The 26,438-nt window shown below is 38.7% G+C and overlaps 1 protein-coding gene across 1 annotated transcript in view; it reads left to right on the top strand.

The window, feature by feature from the left end:
• The window catches only part of grik3 (glutamate ionotropic receptor kainate type subunit 3), a 95,744-nt gene that overhangs the window by 60,884 nt on the left and 8,422 nt on the right, over positions 1–26,438 (top strand). Inside the window, exons 6-12 of the mRNA XM_035950820.2 lie at positions 1,190–1,360; positions 2,731–2,874; positions 6,197–6,304; positions 8,220–8,333; positions 10,868–11,071; positions 17,414–17,637; positions 21,890–22,008. Of these exons, the coding sequence (XP_035806713.2) occupies positions 1,190–1,360; positions 2,731–2,874; positions 6,197–6,304; positions 8,220–8,333; positions 10,868–11,071; positions 17,414–17,637; positions 21,890–22,008 (1,084 nt within the window). The remainder of the gene's footprint in view (positions 1–1,189; positions 1,361–2,730; positions 2,875–6,196; positions 6,305–8,219; positions 8,334–10,867; positions 11,072–17,413; positions 17,638–21,889; positions 22,009–26,438) is intronic.

The raw sequence follows: 26,438 nt of genomic DNA, 5'->3' as shown, positions 1-26,438 counted from the left end.
CTCTCTGAGAACCTAAAGCTAAGAACTTTGTTATATTTGCCACCACCATAACATTTCTGTATGCACTCAGAAATATTGCTGTGTGTTCTCTGGGTGAAGATTTCAGTGTAATGCTAGTGTAAGATACTATTGTGTTTGTGTTACACATGTGTGTACAAGGCAGCACTGTGGAAAAAGTGAACTTGTAATTGGAACAAGCTGCTTTTCTGACACCCCAAAATGCCTGAACAGAAATGAGGATGTCACAAAAGATGAATTGTATTAAACAAACAATTCTGTCCCAGTTAGTTTGTATTCCTAGCTTCAAAGCTAAGAAGCCTGTAACCTGATCTATTTTACTAAGCGTTTCTGAATGTCATATAGAACAATAGCGATTTACTTTGATCTCTCTTTGTAAAAGAAAAGCACTGTACTGCATCCTAGTAGGAAAGACAACGAAAAGAGGAGAAATATTTCAGTGACTTGCGACGACCCTTCTTTAGTAAGTGTCTTACACGCTCTTGTTCCCCCAGCACTAACCCCACAGGGTGCTAATGAAATATCTATGTTCATCCAAATGTCTTTTCCAAGCCCCCTGGCCCATTCCGACACGACATGTGTCAACATGTGACTTCACACTTCAGCTACAATGGCTGCCCCAGAAATTACAGTGGCTCAAATTGAATTGCTTTTTGCTTAGAAGTTGCTAAGGGAATCTAAGTGTTGAATTATTAATGTAATCCAACAGAATTGGTGTGTTTCTCTCTTGCTCTTTAATTTTTGTGAGGCATGAACATGAATAAGAATCTTCCCAAATAAAACAATTGCACCATTAGAGATTTTTTTCCCCCAAGATTGTGATTGAGAACGGAAAACTATATCATGAGCTTGTACCTTCTGCAGTGCATTTCATTATTATGTAGATACAAAAACAATAACAATTTGTCAATTCTAAAAGGATTTGCCAGCAATGACTCCGCCACCAGAGCCTTTTTTAGAATTCATTTATAACAGAGACACAGCTAGTACTTAAATCTCCTGATTCAATGTTGAAAAGTATTGTATTTCTCTATTCTTTCACTTTAATATACTCATCTCCTTTATCAACTGCTGTGTTTTTCTCTTTGTCAGGAGAAATAATGTAACAAATGTGCCCAGTGCTACCACATTAAATAAGAACCCATCTTTTAATACTTCTGTCTCCCCAAAGGACCTGATGGCCATTGACTTGGAGCCGTATCGCTTCTGTGGCGTAAACATGACCGGTTTCCGCATTCTCAATGTGGACAATCCTCAGGTTTCATCTATTGTGGAGAAATGGTCAATGGAAAGGCAGATACCACCTAAACCTGACTCCGGCCTGCTGGAGGGAATCATGACGGTATGATTTATTACTCCGTGCCACAACGTCAAATCTTAAAATGCCAACATAAATAGAAAACGTGTGTAATATTCTGTCTTATATATCTAGTATGGCTTTTGATCTTGGTAAGAAATTGTTTTAACCCTAATGGAAACAGTAATATATAGTTTCACCTCAGCAATAACAAGTGCATAACCTTCTTTATTAGGTACAACTTTAACAGCTCACTCTCTCAGGCTAGGGGTCAAGCATGAACAATACAGCTACAGATTAAATGCTAAATGGGAAAGATGAATATTTTCATTCAGTTTAAAAGTGGTATGGCCGCAGCTACCTATATATATATATATATATATATATATATATATATATATATATATATATATATATATATATATATATATATATATATATATATATATATATATATGTATATATATATATGTATATATATATATATTTTTTTAAAGTCCTGAGATTTTGTTCGCTTCAATGCCATCTGTTATCTTGTCTGTTATATTTGTAGCAAAAGGAATTATCCTTAAAGATGCATGAATACAATGCAGTAAATCATTTAGATATAGATGGGATCCCAGAAACGACACCCTGGCAAGCCATTTTTTTCATTATAATAATTATCACTCATTATGCAACTGAGTAGCTGAGGATACAATGAGCAAAGATCCCTGAACCTGAGTGGCTGAAAAGGAGAAAAAATATTGCCTTGTCTAAAAAAAAAATCTTCCTTCTGTTCTGGCATGCTGACAGCAGGATCAGAATAGCACAAAGTGATGAATAATGCTTTCAAAGTTGCAGACATGAGCGATATAATGTTGTGAAGATCATTTATTAAGCCCTCTCGCAATGAATATCCTCTGAACACTCTGAAGTCCCCTTACACGTTTTTATTTGCCGTTCAAATGCATCCCTTCATAGCCACCCTTGTTCAGATATGGAGTTTATAATGGTTCATGCACCATCTTCTCAGTATATTTCCAGGAAAATAATAGCAGCTTTTGCTTTCTCAACTAACCCACACAGTCCAGAATTCATCTCAATACAGCTCCTTCAGGATCAGTTCGAGGAGGATGTTCACAGCATGAATGTGTTACCAAAAAATCTACAGTTACTATATTTATTTTTTACTGTACTTATCTAGTTAGAAGTGTCAACCAGACAAAACAAGGTTTTGTATTGAATTATTAATCAAAAACCGCACAAGATGCTCCTATGTCATATATAATTTAAACTTAAGTTTTCAGTCTCATAGGGATGACATAAGAAAAAAAAAAGAATAGATCGCTTGCTTTGGAGCTTCACATATCATTGTGAATGAAGGACTAATTGTGACTCACTTCAGCTAAAATAATGTTCACCCCTTATTCCAGACAGATGCAGCTCTGACCTATGATGCAGTCCACATTGTATCCGTTTCCTACCAGCATGCTCCACAGATGACGGTAAACTCACTGCAGTGCCACCGCCACAAACCCTGGAGATTTGGAGGACGCTTCATGAGTTTCATCAAAGAGGTGATGGGGCACCTTTGGCCTGTTGCTGCTTGATTTAAGTTATTTATATTGGTACATATTGACTGAGTTGTGAACGAGACAATAGGAGTGGAGTGAGGACCATGTAGTCATTGGGGACTTAGATATTTACCCAGCAAATCAATCATATCCACATACAAAGTAAACCAAGTCTTGATAGACACTTCAAAGCAGTGTTGTTGTCAGCTTTATAAATTCTCTCTATTCATAACCTATTTTCCAGAAAGCATGTACTGTAACCTTTTGAAAGCACAACGTGTGTAATCGGCTCTTATTTCATCTAACATGAGAGTCTGACAGTGCCTCAGAATACAAAAACAAGCCTGTGCAAAATGGCAGATTAAGAGTGCGCAGAAAAGCTACTGCTTGTATCTTGATTTGTTCCAACTGCAAAGTCATTTGTATTTGTCCTGGGTGTGGTTTAGAAGTGTTAAAAATGAAAGAAATTCCATTCCCCCCCCCCCATATAATTACTCACATTATTGGGAAATTAAATCATTAACCTCCAGGACCGACTGTGCTTTACGCATTCTATGCCCTCTAATCAGGATCCATCATCTGTGGGAACTGGGCAGATCAAAAGCCTGTTTTTCATCCATTTTTCTTTAGCAGAATGGATGATAACTTATCATCATCCATGGTTTGAACCACCAAAGCTTTTTTTGTCTTTCCTATTAAGCTAGGGGATAATTGTTAATCACCACGGTTGGTATTTTACATTCACATTTGTGACCAGTTTGTTGGTTTTCTAATGGCGATCTCTCTTAGGTTTTACTGTGATGACAGTGAGGGAGAGTGTCTCTGTAGATCTCCTGATCCCTACTCGCTCATTCATAGCATAGCGGCATCCCTCTCAATCAGGATGCCATAATGCGTCTATGCAGTGTCACCCCCCTTATTGTCATGCTAAAGAGCAAGACTGCCACAACACTGAGGCCCCGGGGCCAAAGTCAGAGTAGGTTGCCACCGTGGCTGAGCTGGCCACCTTCAAATGTCACAACTTTCTGTGCTTGGCCTCTAATGAGAGAAGGTGAAGAAACAATAGGTAAGCAGTCTCTCTTACATACTGTAGGTTCATTGATCTGTACCTTCACCCCAGGGGTACAGAGAGCAAAGTGTGCATCTTTTTATGTAGTCTATCCGGTTGCCTAGAAGAATGCAGTGTGACCTATTACCGGTATACATGGCATCAGTGGCCACTCCCACTCCAGTCTTGTGTACCAGGATGTCAGAAGCTCAGTGCAGGACCTGGCTTGCAGCCTTGTTCAGTGATGAGAAGAGGGAGAATCACGACTCTAAAAGAAAATTTGTATAACCTTTTTCTGTCCTGAAAGTGTGGGCGTGTAGGAGGTTAATATGGCCACAACTTGTAGCTCTTCCAAAGGTTTCCTTCACCAGCAGACAGCATCCTTGAGTGAGAATTGCTATTGTATTTCGAGTAGGCCGTTTAAAAAAAAAAAACATCCCTGCAGCTGCTTAACTTTTAAAAGACTCACTGAATGAGTTATGTGGAATGAGGCCTTTGGTTTTAGGGTTGAGCCAGACTTGTTTAGTGCATAGAACCAACATTTTTTAGTGTGTGATTTGGCAAACTGAGGGGCAAAGCAGGTAAAGTCCAAAATTTATTATACTGTTTAATGAATCTACATTATTAATGTGGATGTTACATTATTACTGATTATCAGCATTGAAATAAACAAATGGTATCACCTTAGTTGAGAAAAAGTTCATTTCCTCCTTCTCTTCTAATCACAATTTGACTGTTGTTACATGTAACTCTGCTTGTTTGCCAAATGTGCAAAAAACAGTATTGCATATACCATTATAACTCACAACCAAAAAGATTCTATTGTGCATGTTTGAAACCTGTGTTGAAAACAAACCCAGCATTGTATGAAGATGTATTATTAGCAGACACATTAGAATTGTGTAGTGTTCTTGACTAAAGGCAATATTATGACATTTTTTGTCCTTATACCAACATACTTTAGTGTTTGGTTATAAATGCACAAACTCAGGCCTGATTTACGTTCACTCCAGACACGAGTGTGACATGTTGTGAAGGTCAAATAGGCCCTGCGGATGTGATATGACTGAGGCATTTATGTCACTCTCTGAATTAAAGCTGTTTGAACATGCCACCCACCTCGATGGCAACAGGCCAGAGGGAATGAGGTATGAGAGGGTCTGGAAAAGGAGAGTGCCACAAATTTCTCCTTGAAGCTTCCATCGTCTCACAACAAGTTCTGGCAAGCTACCGGCTACACAGACAGCTACAGCCTGTAGGGTTGTCACAGTTTTGATTTTAAATATCAGAAAAATGCTGCAGCCCAACACTCAAGGATTGATTACCCTATTGTACCAAGACCTATTAAAGAGCTAGTGTTTGCATCGCAGAGTGTGACTGAATTAAAGTGACACCAATAGCCAATTAAAATAATCTTAGCATGACATTTTGAAAAACGGATTCCCCCACAATGACTGAACTTGCAATACAAATGCAAAAGATAAAACTAAACTAGACAAGGACAGTGACAACCAATAGACTTAGTTTAATCAGTGCTGAAAGATGGCCGACTCTGTTAGCGTAAGTTTAAAAAGGACAGGATTGTACCGTAACACAGACCGTCATGTGCCAGTCTTTGCCTGTGCACACATCTGTGGAGGTGGCGGGTATCAGGGAATCATAATAGGGGGCAGTTATATGTTTTTTTTCTTCCCCCCCTCATGGGGAATCAAGCAAAAGGAGATGGTTGTTAATTAACTCCGTAGTCTGAAGGGAAAATGTGTTGGAGGCGTTGAGATGTAAAATGTAATTAAAAAAGGAAATACAGCCTGTACGGTTCATGTTTGTACTTTTGGTCTGTGTGTGTGGGTGTGAATTTGCTCTCAGTGAAAGATAAAGTGTGTTGTGGTGTGCTTTGTTGACAGGACTTACACATTTCTCTGTCCTTATTTGTTTCTTTTTTGTTGTGTCAAAATACATTGTAAAATTGCCAACATACAGTATATAAACAGAACAATGCTTGTGGTAAACAAGTAGGTAAACAACGCAGTGGAATGTCATGCAACAGCACCACCCTTATGAACTGAATGATCTCCAGAGCTACATTCAAACCTTTTATCTGGACAACGAATGGGGATTATTAGTTGAAAATATAGAGGCACCTGCAGGATTATATTAATGGTGCTGCAGAGGTGTTTAGTTAGTTATATGCAGTATTTAAAATTACATAAATAAGGTTTTTAATACAGATTTTTTCTATGGATATAGGAATAAATATGTAAATATATTATCTTTCAGTCCCACTGGGATGGTCTTACGGGGAGACTGTCCTTTAACAAGACAACTGGTCTACGCACAGACTTCGACCTGGACATCATCAGTCTAAAGGAGGACGGACTTGAAAAGGTAACTTTAAGAAATTATCAGTGGATGCTATGCAAAGATAGAATAAAAGAACAACTGCAACTGTGATGAGCGTGTCATTAAAAAAAAAGTAATGGATTACTGATTTCAAAATGCGTCTCAGATTTTCCTTGATGTGAAACAGATAATGCAAATTTGACAGTATCATTTACCTCCTAACAAGGAAGCAAATTGCCTGTTTCAACATAAGCATAAGTTAGTGGATCATAAAGCAAATTGGATTAGGGTACACATTAGGGTGTTAATTGCTGCCTCTCTTAATGATAATTTGAGGTGATGCCCAAAATGCTGTTTGGTGGTAATGAACTGTATAAACATGTTTTACAAAAGAGGGGGGAAACAAACTAAACGGTTGGTATTGTAAAACTTACATTATTATACTGGAAGGTCTATGGACTACTACAGCTATTCTCTCCTAAAGGGCTTTCATACATTATGAATATATCAAATAGGGATAAGTCTCATTATGACTTCCTCAAGTACTCCCTAAAGGCTCAAGACTATATAATAGCAGGGGCTTTTCAGCTTGTAACCCTTCTGTTCAAGAATTGAGCTTGTAACACTGCAGCTTTGAAATTGCTCCCCTTCTCTCTTTCACTGGCATCTTATCCTGCATGTGGTCAATTAAATTGAAGCACAGTCATCTTGCAAAAGTATTTGATGCCATATTAGCGCCTTCTCATTGTGCCTCTGACAAATCCTACGCTAAAGCATGTTAGCGTTGATCCAGCAGTGTGCCGTAGATTGCTGGATTTTTTATTTTTTATTTTTTTTTGTATATCCGTGGAATCGGCTTTGACTGTTTGAGCCTGTTAAGATGTGGACTTTTTTTTCCTCAACTAATCCATTGTAATTGAATATTAGCCTAAGTTTGAGTTCATGTTGGAATTATGAACAGGTTTTCAGAGTGCCACTTTCACTCAATGCCAGGATGCTCAGGAGGGTGAAATAAATGCAATGCTCTCCGTGTGGTTGCATGAGTAAGTAACTTTTGAATTAAGTCTTTTGTTAATCGTGTTTAATGAATTGGGCTAATTGTAATTGGGTACAATTAGAAAGAATTTTGCAAAGCGGAAAACATTCAGATATTTTTAAATCTCCCTCCTGGAGTCCTCTTTGGTTGTGTGACAAGCTGTAACTAATGTGCTTTTCAAATTAGAGCATATGCCTCTCTCTGGATTAGGCAGGGAGGACATTAACAGACGTTTTTCATGCTTTTCTGTGGGGGGGTTGTATGTCTTTAAATGGATCTACCTCAAGCACAAAGCCCACTGAATATTAAAATCTGTGTCTGTACTAATAGAGAAAGAGGGAAGGATGGGAGGAGGGTTTGGCGGAGGGCTCGACTTGCAAACAGCAATTGTTACCGACAGCCACAGGACTATTTGTGCTAATGACATGCTCCGGAGTGTCTCTCCTCAATATGCAGAGATTTTTGCCGGAGGGCTTCTTGCATGTATAACTCTTTTTATTTGTTCAAATCTCTTGGCTTATCTTACTGACACTGCAAAGCAAAATTACTTTCACAATGCAATCCCAGTAACCCCATGGTGTATATTCATTCAAATGAACTGTAGTTTTTTGCAGCATTTGCTATTTTTAAGTGTCTGACTAATCTAATTGCAATTCATTGTCTTAATATACAATTCCTCCTATGATTGTAGTTTCAATTTGCCCATCATGCTTGATTTCTTTCAAGACATACACTTAACTACCCCCTGCTTTCTGGAACACCCCGGCCTGCTGATAAAAGGTGACTCAGCTAATCATCTAATGCAGCTGGAGATGTGTTCAACCTGGCACTAATGTGGGAGGATGGTTGGCGGGGGAGTCTGCTGAGGTCAGAGTCCACCAACAAACACGTAACACTTAGCCACACACTTTTCATCTTCCACAGGTAGGGAAGTGGAGTGCGTCGGGAGGTCTTAACATCACAGAAGTGCCGAAGCGAAAAGGGATGAACATCACTGATTCCCTGGCTAACCGCTCCCTTGTCATCACCACTATCCTGGTAGGTCACCTGTGTAGCCGGGCATAAAAGATATCCCACCCCTCCTGTCTTCACAGTTTTCTGTTGGCTATCACATTGAAATCCAACCTTTACAATAATGTTTTGTCTTTAGTTCTTTGCTGTGGTGTTCACTGCAATATGGAAAGCATCAGCAATGTTTTACTCTGTGACTGGCACATAAGTATTTTGCCAAATCTACATAGCACTGTCTAACAAATCATTCAATACACGAAATCCCACGTAAATGTAGCTAGATACAGATTTGAGAAGCTATTGAGCAAAAGGATATATTATTGAGTCAGTGAGAATAAAAAAAAAAATATTCCTGAGATTCTGTGTATTAATTACATGTTCTGAGAGAAATGACAATGTGATCCCTCCCCCAAGTCCACATCACATTCATTTGTTTCCCCAGTTGTATGTGTTTATTACTGCCACTGGCTGTTGGGGTCTTTTCTGAGCTATCAGGGAGGTGCAGGCACAGATGTCCTCCTGTAAAGTCCTTCAGGAAAGATAGACAAGTTACAGTGCTAACCCCTGTTATTATGCCTATATTAGACTACAAAGCTGTAATTAAGACAAGTGAGGTCAAGGTGGGCCACAATTACTGCCTATCAGGTGCTGTCTATGTTAATTCTGTCTCAAAGATGAGACACTGAACAAGGATTTAAGTGGTGTAAAGCTGAACTTACTGGTAAACAACAGTGGTAACCGGTTTAATGTCAGAAATGTTGTGTAGATTTGTTTCCGAAGAAGTGTTACAACTGCACTTCACGTTTCCACAAATATTTGGGATCATTTTTATCTGAAAACATATTTCTGGCATATTCCTTCATTTGCTGTTTCTTTGAATCATTAGTTTAAGATCATAAAGTTGACTATTTTCAAATTGCAGAAGCGAGCTTCAGCTTTAATATCAATCTACCCTTTTAGTGTAATGACACTGCATCAAACTGATTCCAGTGATGCATGAACAAGACGTCTGACGGTTTTATAGTGATAACTTTGGAGAAGAGATTAAGACACTTAATGTGTTTTCCCCTTACATTAATTGTTTGCACTCCATTGCCTGTAATGTCTCGGCGCAGGCCCACCTTCCTCCTTTTTTTCTGTTTTGCACGCCCATGCTGCGACTGTGAGGTTAGAACTGGTATAAACACTTTGATTTGAGTCCAAACCTTAGGGAACAGCAAGAATTGGAAGGCTAGAAACAGATGGTAATGACTTTCTCCCTTAACATGCAAACTTTTTATCAAGTTAATTGGACAACTTGAGCAAAGTTTGTGGCTAAGCACTCGCTTTCTAAATGCATTGTCATCAAGTATTCACATCTTGTTTAGTTAAGCGGCCATCCTAATTTTAATGTCCAAGTGGCTTCATATTATGATAGACAAAAATGTTTATCAGTCATTGTACTTTTTTTTCTATTTAGTCTATTTAGTTTAGAATTTATTGTATAAATTACGGCCTACTTGATGTAAGGCTTGTTTGATGCTATTTACAGAAAACTTGCCTCCACTAACAATGCGACTGTGTCCACATGCCACCAAAATACAGCTAGTACTTTTGTTTCCCCCACCTACAACAGCTCTGCCATCCCCTATAAAAAGAATTTCCAGAAGGAATAAAAAAGTACCACAACTGAATATTTTCTCCTCTTTGACTGCATCTTTTTCCTTCGTGCCACACAAGTAGTTGAGCATGGGGTCACCTTCACAAGAGAATCAATTACTCTGCCTCTGAGCTCAGTTTGTAAATTATACATCTGACTATTGGAGGCAATAAATTGTATTACAGCTTTTGCATAAATGGACCCACATGTTTTGAAATGCACAGCAGGATATACAAGTCTATCTGGCAGCAAAATGGTAACAGGCACTAAATAAAGGAAATCATTTATGAGCAATTCTGTATTTGTCGTTGTCACTGCAGGCTTTAGCTCTGTTGCTCTCCCCTGGAGGTTGGTGACAATTGATGAAGGCAGCATCGTGGGCATGTTCCATTTCACTGCTGCATTCTGTTCCTAATCAAGCTTTTATACAGCTCAAATTATGAGCAGCCAGGCAGGATATTACAGGCCAGTAAAGAGTGTCAGTTACCTGACCATAAAATGAACCGACCTGTGCACCAGTTATATAGGTCAGTGCACAGCAGTGTGTGGGAGACAGTGGATTTAGTTAGCTCAACACTGCAGGCACATTGATAGTATAAACATTCCATGTGTGCATTGCTATTATGACAGACACACAGGATACAGCTTTGCAATATAAAAGACATTTACTTACATTGCAGTCTTAATTTAGCTCAGGTCTCCTTTCGTTATTACATCAACGTAGGGAAAACCTCAGCCTTCTTTCATATTTTAACACTGCCTGTATCCGCATCCTGAACTCGAATCTGCTGTCACTGCCTGTTAAATGCAACAGCAGCTCGTCAGTTCAGATCACTTTGCTTCAATTAGGTGCATGTGCTGAAACAAATTGAAAAAGCTGACCTCACCATTGCTTTTCATTTGATCTTTTGGGTTTGTGCAGGAGGAGCCATATGTCATGCTTAAGAAGTCTGACAAGGCGCTGGTTGGGAACGACCGTTTCGAAGGATTCTGCATTGACTTGCTAAAAGAGCTGGCCAACATCCTGGGCTTCACATATGAGATCCGTCTGGTTCCTGATGGGAAATATGGCTCTCAGGACGAAAAGGGCCAGTGGAATGGCATGATTAGGGAACTTATAGAACATGTAAGTTTGACTTTATTGTGTCTTTTTTTGCTTCCTTGCCCAACATTACCTGAGAATATGTCACTCTGTAAGTGTACAGTAAATGTGGATCCAGCAGTTGGTTAATTAAGCTCAGCATAAGAATTATAAAAAAATAGCCACACTCTGTCTAATTGTTAAAAAAAAAAATATGCATACAAGCACACTTAAAGCTCATTAGTGAACATAGTATGGTTTATTTGTTTAAGAAGTGCCAATGACAAATTCAACATTTTACAAGGAATATGTTCTGGTGTATTTCTTAGCTGGGAGCAGTTGCCAGGCAACCAGCAACAAAGTTAAATGTCAATTTTAAGGCACTGTAAAGGGGGGTTTTGTTACCTTTGGTGCTGTTAGTTCTTTCCCCCTGTTTCTTTTCTTTATGCTAAGGTAAGCTATGCGACTGCTAGGTGCAGCTACCTGTTTATTGTTGTGGCGCTATTTTGTTTTCGAGCTCTTAGCAGGAAAGTGAATGGGCATTTTTCTTATTATCAAACTACTCTTTTAGTATCTGCTGCAATTACGTAGCTCCATAGACTGTTAAAAGTGTATTGCATCATCATGCAGACTTACAAAAGCATGCCATTGAACTGAATTGCAGGTTATGTCCTCCATGCGGACAGTGATATAGTTATGATTGAGTACAAGTCAGGAAAAGCCTGCAAAACTGTCAGTTACATTTATGGCACAATTATGTCAAGGTTGCCTAAAAGTTACAAGTGCATTGATGCCATTCAGTGAGACAAACCACTCCCTTCCGCCGGCTAAACCAGAGATCTAGGACGAGCGTGTAATACTGCATATATTGTAAGGATTCTGGGGAACACACCTCAGTCATTTTTCTGAGGGATAGTGGGAAATCGCAGCCGTCTGAGTGAAACTCAAAGCCTCAGTGGCCATGAAACAGCCTCACATCAAGTGATGGTGGCAATTCTCTGCTGGCATTTCATAAGTGTCCCTGTCAGTGCTCTCACTTTGTCCTCAGCCACATCAGGTCAGCGCTGTACTCAGCTGAAAACTTGTAATAGCTTAAGTGGCATTTAGTGCAGGGAATTGTATGGCAGGAGTCAATGGCTTGGTGCTGAAAGGGTTGGAAAAGGTGGGCTCCCTCTGCAGCACTTTATTTCTCCATCCAAGCTTTTTGCTGGATCCATGTTGATAACAATAACCTTTAGAGGAACAAATGGATTACCAAAGGCAGAGACTGCTGGCACGAAATGGAGATGCATGACTCCTTCATTAAACAGCACATATGGTATCTGTATTAGTCCTTCCTTTGGTTTAAAAGGGAGAAGGTGCAGGTGGCCATAGAGAGTCTGGTAATTAGCTTACAGCCAAAAAGAAAAAAGAAAAAAAAAGATTGTTCTGTTGGTGTTTGTGACATAAGGTTTACATGTGTTTTGTAAAGATGTAGCATCTGGTGATTGAGACCTCTTCACTGAGCTTAAATATAAGCACAAGCTGTTGAACACATACATATACATAAAATGTCTAGCTTGATTTTCTTTTGGTTTAGAGCTTTAGATATAAAAAAAAATTCTTGCGCAGCAGAGAAGCAGGACTAAACATGTGAATTCAAACATGAGTTTTTGCCCTTTTATGCATGTTGGCTTTATAAATAGCAGCAGAAGTGGAGATTAGAATCTATACTTCTAGTGACTGCTTTTACTGCTTATTGTCACATTACCAAATGTGCAAGATGACTTCTTTGTGAATGTTTTGTCGGTTCTATTTTGTGGTCCAGTGCTTTTCTTACCTTCTTGGTATAAATAAGCTGAGCAGGATTCAGCAGACCTGAAACATAAAGTTTAAGGTCAGCTCAAGAGATCTGACCCTGAGATAATATAAGATACATATTTCTTAAGAGAAAAGTAGACCCCAAACTACTGTCCTGCATTTTTCCTAACTTTGCCAGGGGTTGTGATGTATTGTGCAGTAAGTTTTTCACCCAACATATTTTTTACAAAAAATATTGTATGTATGAATTGCATTATTCGTGAACACCATATACAAGAAGATAGAGATAACAGTTTGTCTTATTTACTGTCAATTCAGTTTGAATTCATAATTATTTTCTATTAACCTGTTAAAAACAGATTGCCTTGTATTTTTAAGACAGATAGATAAGCTAAACTAAGTTTACTGGAGATGTGTGCCTTTACTTAAAAAGGGTTATAGTGGTAGATAAGGTGAAGTGGAAAACGGTTGGTTTTAGCTGATAAAATGGTCTTGAGGCTCAAGGCCCATACAATCGTGCTATCAGCTCACTTCCTGTACCCTCATAAATCATCACTGCATTACAAAATTGCACAGAACCCTTTGACTGACACCTTTTTAAGAGAACAACAATGGGCTTTATTAAAATCAGTTGTAAGCTTTCAGTCAAGCCTGTAGCTCATCAAGCTTTTCACACAGAAAAGAAAACATGACAGAAATAGAGTAAAATTCTGTGATGTACATGTGAACATTTGACTTTTTTATGTTTAACTATAGAAATCATTGTATTATGTAATTTACTCTTCATGTAAGTGAAGCTTCTGAATGAGAAAGCACAATGTTGCCAAGTGCAATGATTTAGCATTGTGCAAGTGAGTAGTCACAAAGCTCATTGCGGTGCCAAAGGGCATTGTTTGGAAGGTGCTAAATGATGCAACAGGCCTTGTTAAACTTGATTTAGTCACAATAGATGATCATTTTAATCATGCTGTGATGCAAATGTTAATGGCGTCCTTAACACATAATTTGTTTCTGTCATGCCAATTAATCTTTGCTTCGACAGAAACACTGGAAGGTTATAGTCAACCCACATCCCCTTTGTCTACATAGATAGATAGTGGGTAAGATTTATGTCCGAAAGAAGTTGTTACTCCAGTTGTAACACACAGATTTTGCATTTTCATGATCATTTAAACATCCATCCCTCCGTTATCTATACACCCCTTAATCCTCATTAGGGTTGCAGGAGGACTGGAGTCTATCCCAGTTGATTTGGGTGAAGGCAGGGGACACACTGGACAGGTCACCAGTCTGTCACAGGGCTACACAGAGACAAACAATCACACTCACATTCACACCTACAGACAATTTAGAGTTACCAGTTAACCTCAGCATTTATTTGGACTGTGGGAGGAAGCCGGAGTACCCGGAGAAAACCCACGCATGCACAGGGAGAACATGCAAACTCCATGCAGAAAGAATCTGGGACGTGAACCAGGTATCTTCTAGCTGCCAGGCGAAAGTGCTAGCCACTGTGCAGCCCATCATTTAAACATTATTTGTTAATTGCGTGCAGCATATGCTTACAAGTGGATGAACAAGTGTGATTCTGATGTATATCTGACACAGGAGGATGCCTTGGTAGTGAGTGTGACTGACTGACTGACCCATAGCTGCAAGGACAAACGTTCACACGTCAGAACAGTTAGAACATGTCTGTCCTACAAATTGCCTTTGAGTAAATCAGTTACTGGCCACAATACAATGGGAATCTACAGCTTACACAAAGCAACTAATTGTTGATAACACACTATATACTTCATAATTGCCATTTACAAAATTTTGATATGACACTACGTTATACGAGGGTCCATAGTATCTATGCTGTTATGTGTTATCTGCACATTAATGTCACCATGTGCATTTATCCTCCACCAAGGCTTGCTGTAAATGCATGTACCATTGGCCAATCAGACAATTTTAAATTCCCTCAGCACCCCTAAAGCAAAAATTGTTGTCTCTTATCTGTGGTGAACATTGCATCGTTCAGCAAAGTGCTTCTTAACACCTGAAACGCATTCTGAAGAAAAATGAGAATTTCCATCTGCTCTAAATGTTTAGAAAAAGAACAGAAAGATAAACATGGCAACACTATATGTACTGTACAATATAAGTGCAATGCAATCCTTATATCAGAATATGCTATAAGATGTATATATGTTTCAAGTAAAACCTGCTTTTTATTCACTTTACAAAAACAAAGAAGAAAATATAGCTCAGATTAACAATGCATTATGCTCAGTGTATAGTCAGTAGATTGAAAATATGTAGATCATATTAGTAACTTCATTAATCCTCGAGGCTGTTGTCAGGTGACGAGGTCCGGAGGGAGAACACCACTAAGCCCACCATCTGCAAACCAAGATAACACCAAGCCATGCTGCACATAGCGGGACACTATCAGGTTATCTTGCTTGTGCCCAGTTTGTGGGCCTAAGCAGAAAAGCAGAACAAGGACATGCGGCATGTATATTAGCCCACCATAGGGATCCCTGGAATGCATGCTGGTCGATCTTACGGCTGAGTGGCAGGTTGGTTTCAAAGCTGCAGTAGGCAGCAGAGAACGGGGGGAGCAGTATGTGTCCAACAAATTTGAATAGTTCAAGAGAGACAGCAGACACACCGGGGTTCACTGTTTTTCCCATCTTTCTACCTCTTGAAAGGCCACTGTATATTTAACTACCATGGCGTGGACCACAGGAGCACGTATTCTGTGGCGCCACACGCAAAGTGGAAGTGTTTTCTTTCAGAACTTTGTTTACTGGATATGTGGTAGTTATCAAATGAATCAGAGGGAAGAACTGTCTGAGACTGAAAAAGTTGAATTCATGTTGAGAATTGCCAGAGGGTCTGTAGAAGGGAATCTGGAATTTAAAAAGTACACTTTAAGATGTAAACACAACAACAACAGATCATAGAAAATGCTATAGAATACATCAGTTCACAAGAGAGAGAGAGCAGGGCATGGGTGCATCATTCAGCTCCCTTTCTTTTCATTTTATTAGGGTGCTGTGTGTTTATGCAAATTAAATTCCTGTAGGTCTAGTGGTTTTGCATAAAGTTCCAAAACAAACATGAGAACTTATTTTACTCTGTGAAAATGCTGTACGATGTAGTTCTGTATGAACAAGCCCTGTTCCTCTCCCATTGCTCAGTATGTAGGATGTAAAGAAAGCCCCCCTTTGTGAGTTGTGTCGTCTCTTAAAGAAAAGAGGTATTGGAGCGTGAACCAAGCAGCTGGTTTCATTAACCTCCTGTCCAGCCGTGGTGCAGGGGAGCTGCTGAGGCCGCCAATATAAATGGTAACCTTCTGAATATGTAGTCATACATAAATATAATAGGTGACTGCAACTTCTGCTGTCATGCTCAGCTGTGTTGCTATATGGTGTCATATGTCATTGTAGTGACACAAATGGCTTTATAAATGGGAACTCATCTAGTACATTAAAGCAATGTCTGTACTTTTTCCCAAAAGGCATCACTGAAGAACAGAAAAATTTCACATTCACATCATCATTTTGGATGAGAATGTCTCAGAGATATATTATTGTATATTTCCATACTAGGGATAGATTATTGGCCTGACTGATTGTTTGCTTAGATATTTTGCCAATTATCGAAGTTGTTATTTTTATTTGCTGATTATTGATAAATCAGATGTGCTACTTCAGGTGTGATGCAGCCTCCTTTCTCTGTCTGTAGTCACTCTGTTATGTCAGAAATGTCTCTCAAGCAGACACTGCGAAAACTGAACAAGTAACACAAGCAGTTGCCTCAAACCAGGAAATTTAGCTACTCTCACAGTGTAGAGGCTAAGCTAACTGATAGCGGCTATGTAAGAAGGCAACCACAAATTACCCTGAAACAAAATGTGAGAAAAAAAATGAATAATGCTTAAGGAAGGACAGTGAAATATTAAGAAAACAGAACAGCAGACATGACTGCAGGAGACAAACTGATCAATCTCAGTCGACTGCACATAAACAGAGGAGAGCGTCTTAATTTAATGACTCCTATTTCTATTTTACATATTCAGTTATGGTCACCCTTATTGCGAAGAGTCTAATTATAAATGACAGGTTCCCTGCTATTACATGCTGTTCAATCATTGCATGTAATGTATATCAGCTCAAAATTTGTTACCTTTCTCAAGCACCGATAATCATTGGTGTCGGCGACAGGAAGCCCATATCAGGCAATCCCTATTCCACACTTTAAATAATAATAGTGACAGTTGAATCTATTAGTTTATCAGTTTTAATGGTAATCATTGTATTATAGGCATTTTCTGTAAAACAAATAATGTTAACTTCATGGTAGTGCTGGAGGAACAGAAAAGGGATCACATGCTACTTTCAACTGTTAACTTTAGCACCACATTACATGGCACTACATTTGAATGTTGTTGAGATAATAACATTGCTACCACAACAGCTACATTGTTGGCTTGATTAAAATTTTGGCAATATCAAAATAGAAATTAGACTAAATTATCATTTACTATGTTGTGTTTTTTTTTTTGTTGTTTTTTTTTTTTGCCCACTACAGAGAGCAGACTTGGCAGTAGCTCCTCTCACCATCACCTACATGCGTGAAAAGGTCATCGACTTCTCCAAGCCCTTCATGAGCATGGGCATCAGCATCTTGTATCGCAAACCCAACGCTACCAACAATGGCTTCTTCTCATTCCTGAACCCCATGACTCCTGATATCTGGGTCTACATCCTGCTGGCCTACCTAGGTGTTAGCTGTGTCCTTTTTGTCATTGCCAGGTAAGTGCAGAAGTTACTTGGTATTTGTCCTATCAGTCCTTCAACAGACATAGTAATTTACTCTGTTATCATTACAGGCTGAGGTTCGAGTTCACAAGCGAGTTCATCCTACTGCGTTAGCTGTAGGTAGTGATCAAGGCAGTTATGCCGGCATGGGCTCTGTGCAGCCCAGCAGTGGGAGGAGGAATATACAAAACCTCCATTTGAGTTGCAATGTCTTGTCAAATGTGCAATTTCTTGTTTCCTGTGTCTTGTCTTTGGGATTGGTAATTCAGCTTTAGATGACTTTTTAAATAGAGAAAATTATGCTCAAGTAAAAAAAAAAAAGAATAACTCATCTAGTTATCATGTTCAGTAGTACAAAAAAATATGCACACCTGATGTGAAATTAAAATTGAAAATTGCAGAAGCTATTTATAGTTGATCATCAGCATTCACATATATTATAAATAATGGAATTCTTGGCTTTAATAAGTCAGTCACTATTATTATGGAAGGAGATTAGCTGTTTGATTGGGTGAATAGTATCTTACTTGTAATTTGGAGGTTTTTTTTTTTTTTTTTTTTGGTCATGAATGCGATCTTTTAGTATCATTGTCTGTATTTCCTGCTGCTTCGCATGCAAAGTGGTGCTCGAGGAAGTTCTAGAAAAGCGGCCGTTGAAAGGAGTTCTCGGGCTGGAGAGCAAACAGCTGCACTCCTCTATCCTAATTCGTTGTTGTGAGACCAAACAAATTCTGGAGTGGCTTCACATGAGTACAAAATCATCTTAAATTGTTGCATTAGTCTTTTGGAGGCTGGCCTAGATAGCTGAAAGGTTGCATCCCTATAAGTACATCGCCTATAAAAAAATAGACAACACATCAAGCAAAAACGGTCATTTTAAATAGTGGACAGGGGTGTCACCATACTATGAGCAGTATCAGGCAGAGAACTCTTTGCCTTGGACTTTGAAAAGCATGAATGATTCTACCTTGGATGAGCATTTATGCTCTGATAAGTGTGCAATGATAGCAGTCTCTCATAGAAATCTCACATAATAATGCAGAGACCCTTTGACCATATACAGGCACAGCTGAGCAACTGTTTCTACATAAAGATATACAGTGTGTGTGTGTGTGCATATATATATATATATATATATATATATATATAGAGAGAGAGAGAGATTGTTACACTGCATGACATGCTCTTTGATTGCCATAAACATGGGAACTATAGTTTTTTTGAGTTCATCGGTTTAAATGTTTAAATTTGAAGTTTAATGCCTTCCTGTTTAGTAAAATATTTAGTATATTTCAATAAACTATGCATTGATTGAGACCTGTTTTTAAATATTTCAGTTTTTAGTAGGAACAATGAATGTGGCTTCGTTTGAGAGCCACATTCATTGCTGGAGAAGTTGAAAATATTTCAGAGAGATGTGTTCTAGGGCTTGATCTTTTTGTGAGAATAGTCAATAACAAAAATATAAAATATCACTAGCCTAAATATGTAGTAACTTTAAATTTCAAAACCACAAATGGGAATGTGGGTTAGTGTGCTGCTCTTTTTTGAGTTCAATTACATGAAAAAGTTTTTGGATCCAAATTATTGCGTTTTTTTTTTTGTTTAGTTATAGGACTGAGCAATTAATTGCTTTCGAAACGAAATGGAAATAATGCAATTAGCAAATTGCACAAGCTGCAATTTAGAATATTCGATTTGCTTTCATAAATTCATGCCATCTTCCTTGTGTGACAGCCATGCTTTTGCTGGTATCTTGCAGGGTAAAGCACATGCTTTACATCACAGCAAAAGCTGTAAAACAAATTCCAATTTTATTTTTTCTGAAATGACTGAGCTCAACTAGTTACTGCTAATTGGAAACCCGTTGTAATCTGCATTTCCTCAACTTAATTTATAGCTGATTGTATGACACGTGTCCTTGGGTAAGCTTTGCTTCTCTGTAATCTAAATATTGACACTGAATATAAGCAGACCTGTTCTTCAACATTTCAAACTGAAATAACTCACATGTAAATTATTATTAGAGTGTTTATTTAAGTGTGTAAATAAATGTAATATAACAACTGACAACATTGAAACTCAGCGGGTAGTAAATGTTGTGAAAGCACAGAGGAGTAAGTGCAAATTCAGTATTGTGTTTGTAAATCCAAAATGAAACCTTTGCTTTATGCTGTGTGTTTGGATGCCAAGCTGTTTCCAGATCACATCCCTATGTGCAGGCTGTGGTGTTGGAAGCACGTGGTCTGCAGCAAGCATATGGCTCTGCTTGACGGCACAACCTCTTTAGAAATTACCAGTGAAACCAGCAGTATTGAATCAGCGCCATGTAGAAATTGCACTCAGAATAATGAAAAAAGACTTTGCCTTTTCCCCTGTCATCTGTGTGTCCTGTTTAAGTCTTGCTCCTGTGTATTTTGGCTACGTAGCCTCTCCTATTTTCTGTGCTTCTCCACTGTGACATATTATACAACCACGGCTTTCAACTTGGCATTAACGTAAAACAAATGACACTGAAGAGATTCATTAAAATGTTTGGGAGTGCCACATTTGTACAACAGCTGACCATGGCCTCTCTGATGTCTGCAAATGTTATTAAGGGGCAGATGGATTAGGAATGTTAATAGAAACACTCTCAGATGGAAACACTCATGAGTATATTTGACAGCAACAATTTAAGTCCACAAGAAAAAAACTCTTCAACGCTGGGCAAAAATAACAATGTCCATCAGTTCAGATGTCTGGGTGCATTACTAAGATGAGAAACATTTGAACAATGTCTGGAAAAGACTCCACCGACTGTTTCATGATTAACCATCTGTCCTGTTCCGTGTCTGATTGAAGCAGACTGCAGACATATTAGAAGATATTTCTACAGCATGTCATTAGTTGATTGATCTTTTGAACAATATCAATTTCAATTAATTAAATCTCTCTAGATTATTCACAGTATATTCATCAGGATGAAAAATATGCACCAGAGAATTCACCAAAGGTTCCAGTGGATGTGTATTCTAAGTTATGTCGATATCTAATTAAAGTAACAGATATGCCATATTTCAAGGAAATTAGTAGCTTTTTCTTGAAATACGGTATACCTGGAGACTAAAACATACAGTTAGAACACCAGAATAAAAGGCCCGAAGAAGACTTGTTCACATATTATAAATACATTTTGAAAGAAGAAAGTGGTGACATTTAGCATGTTTTATCTTCAGTATCTGTCTGTGAAAATGACTTTGTGCTATGAAGGTGTACAGCAATTTCAGCAGATGTCACACTGACTAGAGGAGAAATGGAGGGATGCTTGCTTTATTGTTTCATGTGACTTTAAGAGGAGTCTTTATTCCTCCTGTTCTCAAACATGACATTTTGTACCCTCTGAAAAATTAGATTTTTTGTGCCTCATTGGTCACCTTTAACTACAAAGCACGTTGGCAAAATATAAGATGATTTTCAAAAGGTATGGCTTAAAAACCAGGACCAGTTGATTTAAAAATGTTTTGACGTGATATTTGATAGTAGATTGACAAAGTTTTTATACTTCTATAACCAAAACTACTGCATGTAAACTAAATTCATGGATGGGTGGCCACATTATTCCCCTCATGTTGCACTATTTAATGTGTTTTGTGTGAACAGCTGATCAAAGGGCCCTGTGTAATGTCAAAAGCTGTCACGGATGGTAATGAACGCACAAACATAAATAAATGAATAATTCAAACAACCCTTCGACGTCAAGATCTTCTGAACCTTTAGGTGTTTTTTCAACTCATTGTTTTAGTTTTAGTGCCGACAGGTTTAATGTTTGAGTTTACTTTTCCTGTTTGTCACTCTTACTTATAGCCACTGGCATCTGTTCTCAGCAAAAACTAGAACTGTAAACTGTAAATGTAAAATTCTGTCATGCAAAATGTCAGATAAAGAATCATCAGTGGTGATGTTCAGAGCTTATTCTGCTACCAGAGTGGCCAGAAAATCAGTTAAGGCTGCTTTAAGTACTGCCTGTAGAGCTACTGTCCTAATGCAGTCGTCAATAGTTTTGTTATTCCACACCAAGAATGGAGCTCTAAAATGGTTGCACTTCTCAGAATAGCTCTCAAGCTAATGCGATTCAGTTTATGAAATACTTCTTGGAGGAGTGTTGCTCAAGCCGGATAAGGAAAAGATCATTCCTGCATTTTCTCAGATCTCATAACCGGGAGAGATTTAAAAACACCTTCTCAACTTCCTCTCCTGATCCCAGGTTCAGCCCGTACGAATGGTACGACGCCCATCCTTGTAATCCCGGATCAGATGTGGTGGAGAACAACTTCACCCTCCTCAACAGCTTCTGGTTTGGAGTTGGTTCCTTAATGCAACAAGGTATGGAGGCGCACACACCCTGTTCCCTGTCAAAAACAATAACATCACCCCTACCCCCATCCCCTCTTTTCCTCTTCGCTGCTAGCTCCTTTCTACCTCTTTAACTGACAAGCTCCATGATTTCCATTCCGTGACTGTTTCATAAGACATTTACCTGTCAGGGACAACTGCAGAGCTCAGTCTTACATGACAAAGGAAGGCTGTTGTCACCTACCTGCTGTTTAAAAAGGGAAGTGTAGGTGCCAGGCTCTTGTCAGAGATTGGCGGGTAAAGATGGAAAACAGCGTTGCATTCCTTTCCCCGTAACACAGTCACTGGCCCTGCTCAAGAGCTTTTGTGAGTGTTGGGACGAAAAGGGCAAGTTGAGGAACATGTCTGACAAATGCCAGCTGTCAGCCATGCTCAAACTGCCTGGTGTGATGTTTTCAGCACTGCATGACTTGCACTGAGAGTGACCCGGAGTAGAGAATCCATATGTCTCACTCATAACTGTCCAACAAGTAGCTCAGCAGCTAATGTCACTGTGATCTTGCTTTTGACGTTGTATAATGTCGAAACCAGGTGTCATATATTTATAGTGTCAGAAGACAAAAAAAAACAGCACTTTGTTCCTTAAGCACAAGAAACCAGCATGAATTACTTAGCTTTGTGCTGCAGATTTCAGGATTTTGACTGAAAAACCAAAGAGATATCAATGGCTTTTCACTTGCTAGGTGTCCCTTAAAGGAATAGGTAAGCAAATGAAGGCCCAGAAATAACATAATGAAGTCAACTGTGGAGAAAAGACCCAAATAACAGAATGTTTAACCTCAATGTAACAAGACAAATCAAGGAGGCTTAGTGAGACTCGGCAGTGGATCTTTGCCCGTAAGGATAGCAAACACATTCTGCAATTCATTAAGCACAGAAACTTGGCAGCACTCTTGTGAAACTGCATAGCAGCTCTGCCAATTTGTGGGTGCAGGCAGAGAGCTCTGAGTGTAGCACCAGTGTGCTAGAAGGGAGAGAAGAGAGAGAATCAAAACAAAATGAGCTAGTTAGTAGCCTATATTATTAAACTAAACAGGGGAGAATTTTCCATTATAATTCATACCGTGGCACACACTGCTGCCTGTAAATGCCTGAGCTCCAGTGTTTCTCCTATTTCCTCAGCTGACTGAAGCTGCTGCTGCAAATCAGCTCTTATTCATACCTCCCCGAATACAAATTTTCACATTGTAATATTGAAGTTAACGTGATGTTCAGGTGTGCTTTTTTTTGTTCTCTAGCAGACTTATCTGTATTATGACTATGAGCCCATGGTGCATATTTTTTATGTTGAATAACAGGATATTTTAAATGAAGTATTATCAAAATATGTTGACAATCAACATACGATGTATGTGAGGTTAAAACCAACACAGATTGATTCTGGCTTTCTTCGACACCAGTTTGAGCTACAGTACCTTGTAACACATGCTGCACGGCGGTATCTGCAGCGAGGTATATTTTCTCGGTGTCACATAAACAGACATCCCTTGCTTGTCTGCCAAACACAGTGACAGCAGCTGAGACGGAAGCCATTTCCTTGACATGTTTAAAATGCAAATGGACGTGTTTGAGGAGATCCAAAAAAAAAAAAAAATCTACCAGCTTGTCTGTGGGAGGGAGGTGTCATAGACAACACAAAGAACAAAATATGAGGAGGTGCAAAAGCAAACACTTTCTGTACTTCAGATGCCTTCATGGGGGTCTCAGTAGGCTTTTGCTCACAACAAACATATGTCTGATTATCTCCCGTAAATTGGTTTCCACATATGAATTTTTTTTTGAAAGTATATTTGATTTAGAGTCAAATTATTCCCAGCTCTCTCATTCTCAGACATAATTCCTTCATTTACTGAAATACATTTTTCTCAATAATATAGTATTTTCTGCAAAATAGAATATTACCCATGGTTTTAAGACTAAACACTCTTTATTTGGTTCTTTAAGTGGAATTAATATGTGCTGGCATTTTGTCTCTACTTAAGAAATTGCTGTCATGTCTTTGCATCTTTGTGAGGTTCCGATCAAGAATTACTCACTATTTACCTGCAGTAGAATAAACATTTCCATTCTCAAGTGCCATTCTTTTAAATCAATTAACAACTAGCAAAAAGCCTCAAACGCTAAAAGAGTCTTTGCATTATGACTCCACAGAAGAGAATGCTAAGTGCAGGTAATCATTCTCATGGGAAGGAGTTGTTCTCTTGTGTTGAGGTGAGGCACTGCTTGTGGGGAATAACATTACAGAAAACCGGTGCACCATGTTTAGCATGATGCACTGCTGAATCCACAGAGAAAAGATTTTTTTTTTTTTTTCCAGGATGACAATTTAAAACCCATCATTAGATGCAAAACAGTGTTCATTTATTCAAAGGATAATGGCGGTGTCAGACTGTCTTCTTTATGATCTCCGCCTAATTAGTGTAAACTGAGGTGTTAGTAGTGGCTGCAATTGTAGTGTATCTATTATTAACTCACTACCAGTTTCCTTTGCTTCTGGTTAACTAAGAATATGCATGCATTACAGACAAGCTAGAAATAGAACACCTCAAAACTCCATGTTCACCTTGTTATATTAAAATCATAGTGCTGCAAGAGATGAATAATCTAACAGTAGGTAAAAAGTCAGCCGTACAGTTTTCACAGAAGTCAACAGAGTCGTACTTTTTAATATCACTAAGATATGACACTACTTTTGAGGCAATGGAAAATTTATTATTAAAGCTATTGGCAATCTGAGGGTGGGATGGGGGGTCCATACCCATTAACAGTGAGAGAAAAGAGGCAGAGGTGTTTCATTGAATATCCAGTGTCTGACTCACTAATCCTTTACCTAACTGAGGTTAGGAGTTAGAATCTATGGGCTCGACCGTGGCTCTGATATAATACCAGCTTAATAGTACTGTGTACTGATAAACTCATGGCTCTCTCCATGGTGCTGAAATTCAGAAAGTACCTTTTTTCCTCTCCGTCTTGGATCCACTATGTTAGATTGTGTAGCCTATGCGCTGAGGCAGTAGAAACATCTCTCCCATAAACAGATTAATTTCTTTCTCAATATCAGGTAGCTTGGAGATAGATGTTTTTGCATTCTATAAGTCCTTCATGCAATTGTTGTAAGACCAGATGGTGAGCTGAGTGTCTTACGTTGTACGGAGAGAAGGTACAGTTGTGCTGCTGTCTTTCTGCTTTGTTTTGATGTGATATTTGATGTTTGCTATTGTTGAACTGTAATGAGCATTTCTCAATTAAAAGATAAAATGGGCAGAAAAGAGTAGTGTCACCTTTCATGGTCAAAATGACAAGGAGCTACGTCGAGTGTATCAGCAGCAAACACTATCTAATGTATCTAACATTCGCTGTTTCTTAGGTTTTTTGAACTGCCAAATGTGTGTCAATAAAAGATACAGTAGATGTTTAATGCAGCTAAATGTTTTTTTTTCTGAGCAATGTGGTGAATGGTAAATATTTCATAGTAGCCTGTATAAAGACTAAAAGCAGGGGGAAGTAGCTAGCTTCTATGTTGATTGTATATGCATAGAGCATCTTTTCCAAGTCTTGTGGACATTTAACAGTTCCTCCTGATGTTGCATTATCTCCTGTGACTTTTTAAAATTGCACGTGGATTCCTGAATCTGATAGCAAAACTAAAAATGTAAGTTGCATCCTGACATAAATCCCACAGCAACATTTACTTCTGCATGGGCAGTGCAGCATTTAGTGAGATAGATGCAATGTTCTGGTTACTAAGCGTATCAGTACTGTCTTCTCTTGAAGGGATATTTGTACTACCTTGCTTTACAAGAGACAAGTCCTTCCTCAAAGAACTGTATGGTATGTTGACACCATTTTATTTCCCTGGCACCATTTGACTGATCTGCTTTTTGTATTTATTTAGACTGTTGTGATGCTGCGCCATATACTGTTCCCTGCTGACAACAACGCTTTATAGTGTGGAATTCAATTTAGTTACCCGTTGCTTCACTCACTCTGCAACCAGAGAGTGCATCTGGATCTTCCCTCTCTGAAGTCATAGTGAATTAAGGGATGCTACTGTCTTCCCTTGTTTGTAACCATGTAGAGTCTTTGTCAAACCACAAAGGACAAATCCAATCAAATTTGGTAGAGGAGGTTAAAGAGCTGACCACACTGCTCCCCTTCTGTGGGCTTGTTACTCTTCAGAATTGCCCTCATAAATCTTCTCAGTAAAGTAACAGAGTGCATGAAGCACAAGGGTATTTTAAAGGTTGTCAGAGATGAGATATAAAGTAACTTTAACATCAGTCAGTGAGCCATTGTAAACATAGTATTATTAAGCAGAGGACCACTCAAAGTCAAGGCTGATGCAGAGATGTACTGTCAGTCGGGCCAGATACCATATCTTGATTTGCCTTTATCCATTT

This window comes from Amphiprion ocellaris, chromosome 9 (genome assembly GCF_022539595.1).
Source record: "Amphiprion ocellaris isolate individual 3 ecotype Okinawa chromosome 9, ASM2253959v1, whole genome shotgun sequence".
In the NCBI taxonomy this organism is placed as follows: Eukaryota; Metazoa; Chordata; class Actinopteri; family Pomacentridae; genus Amphiprion; species Amphiprion ocellaris.
This window is presented reverse-complemented; position numbering and strand designations above follow the sequence as displayed.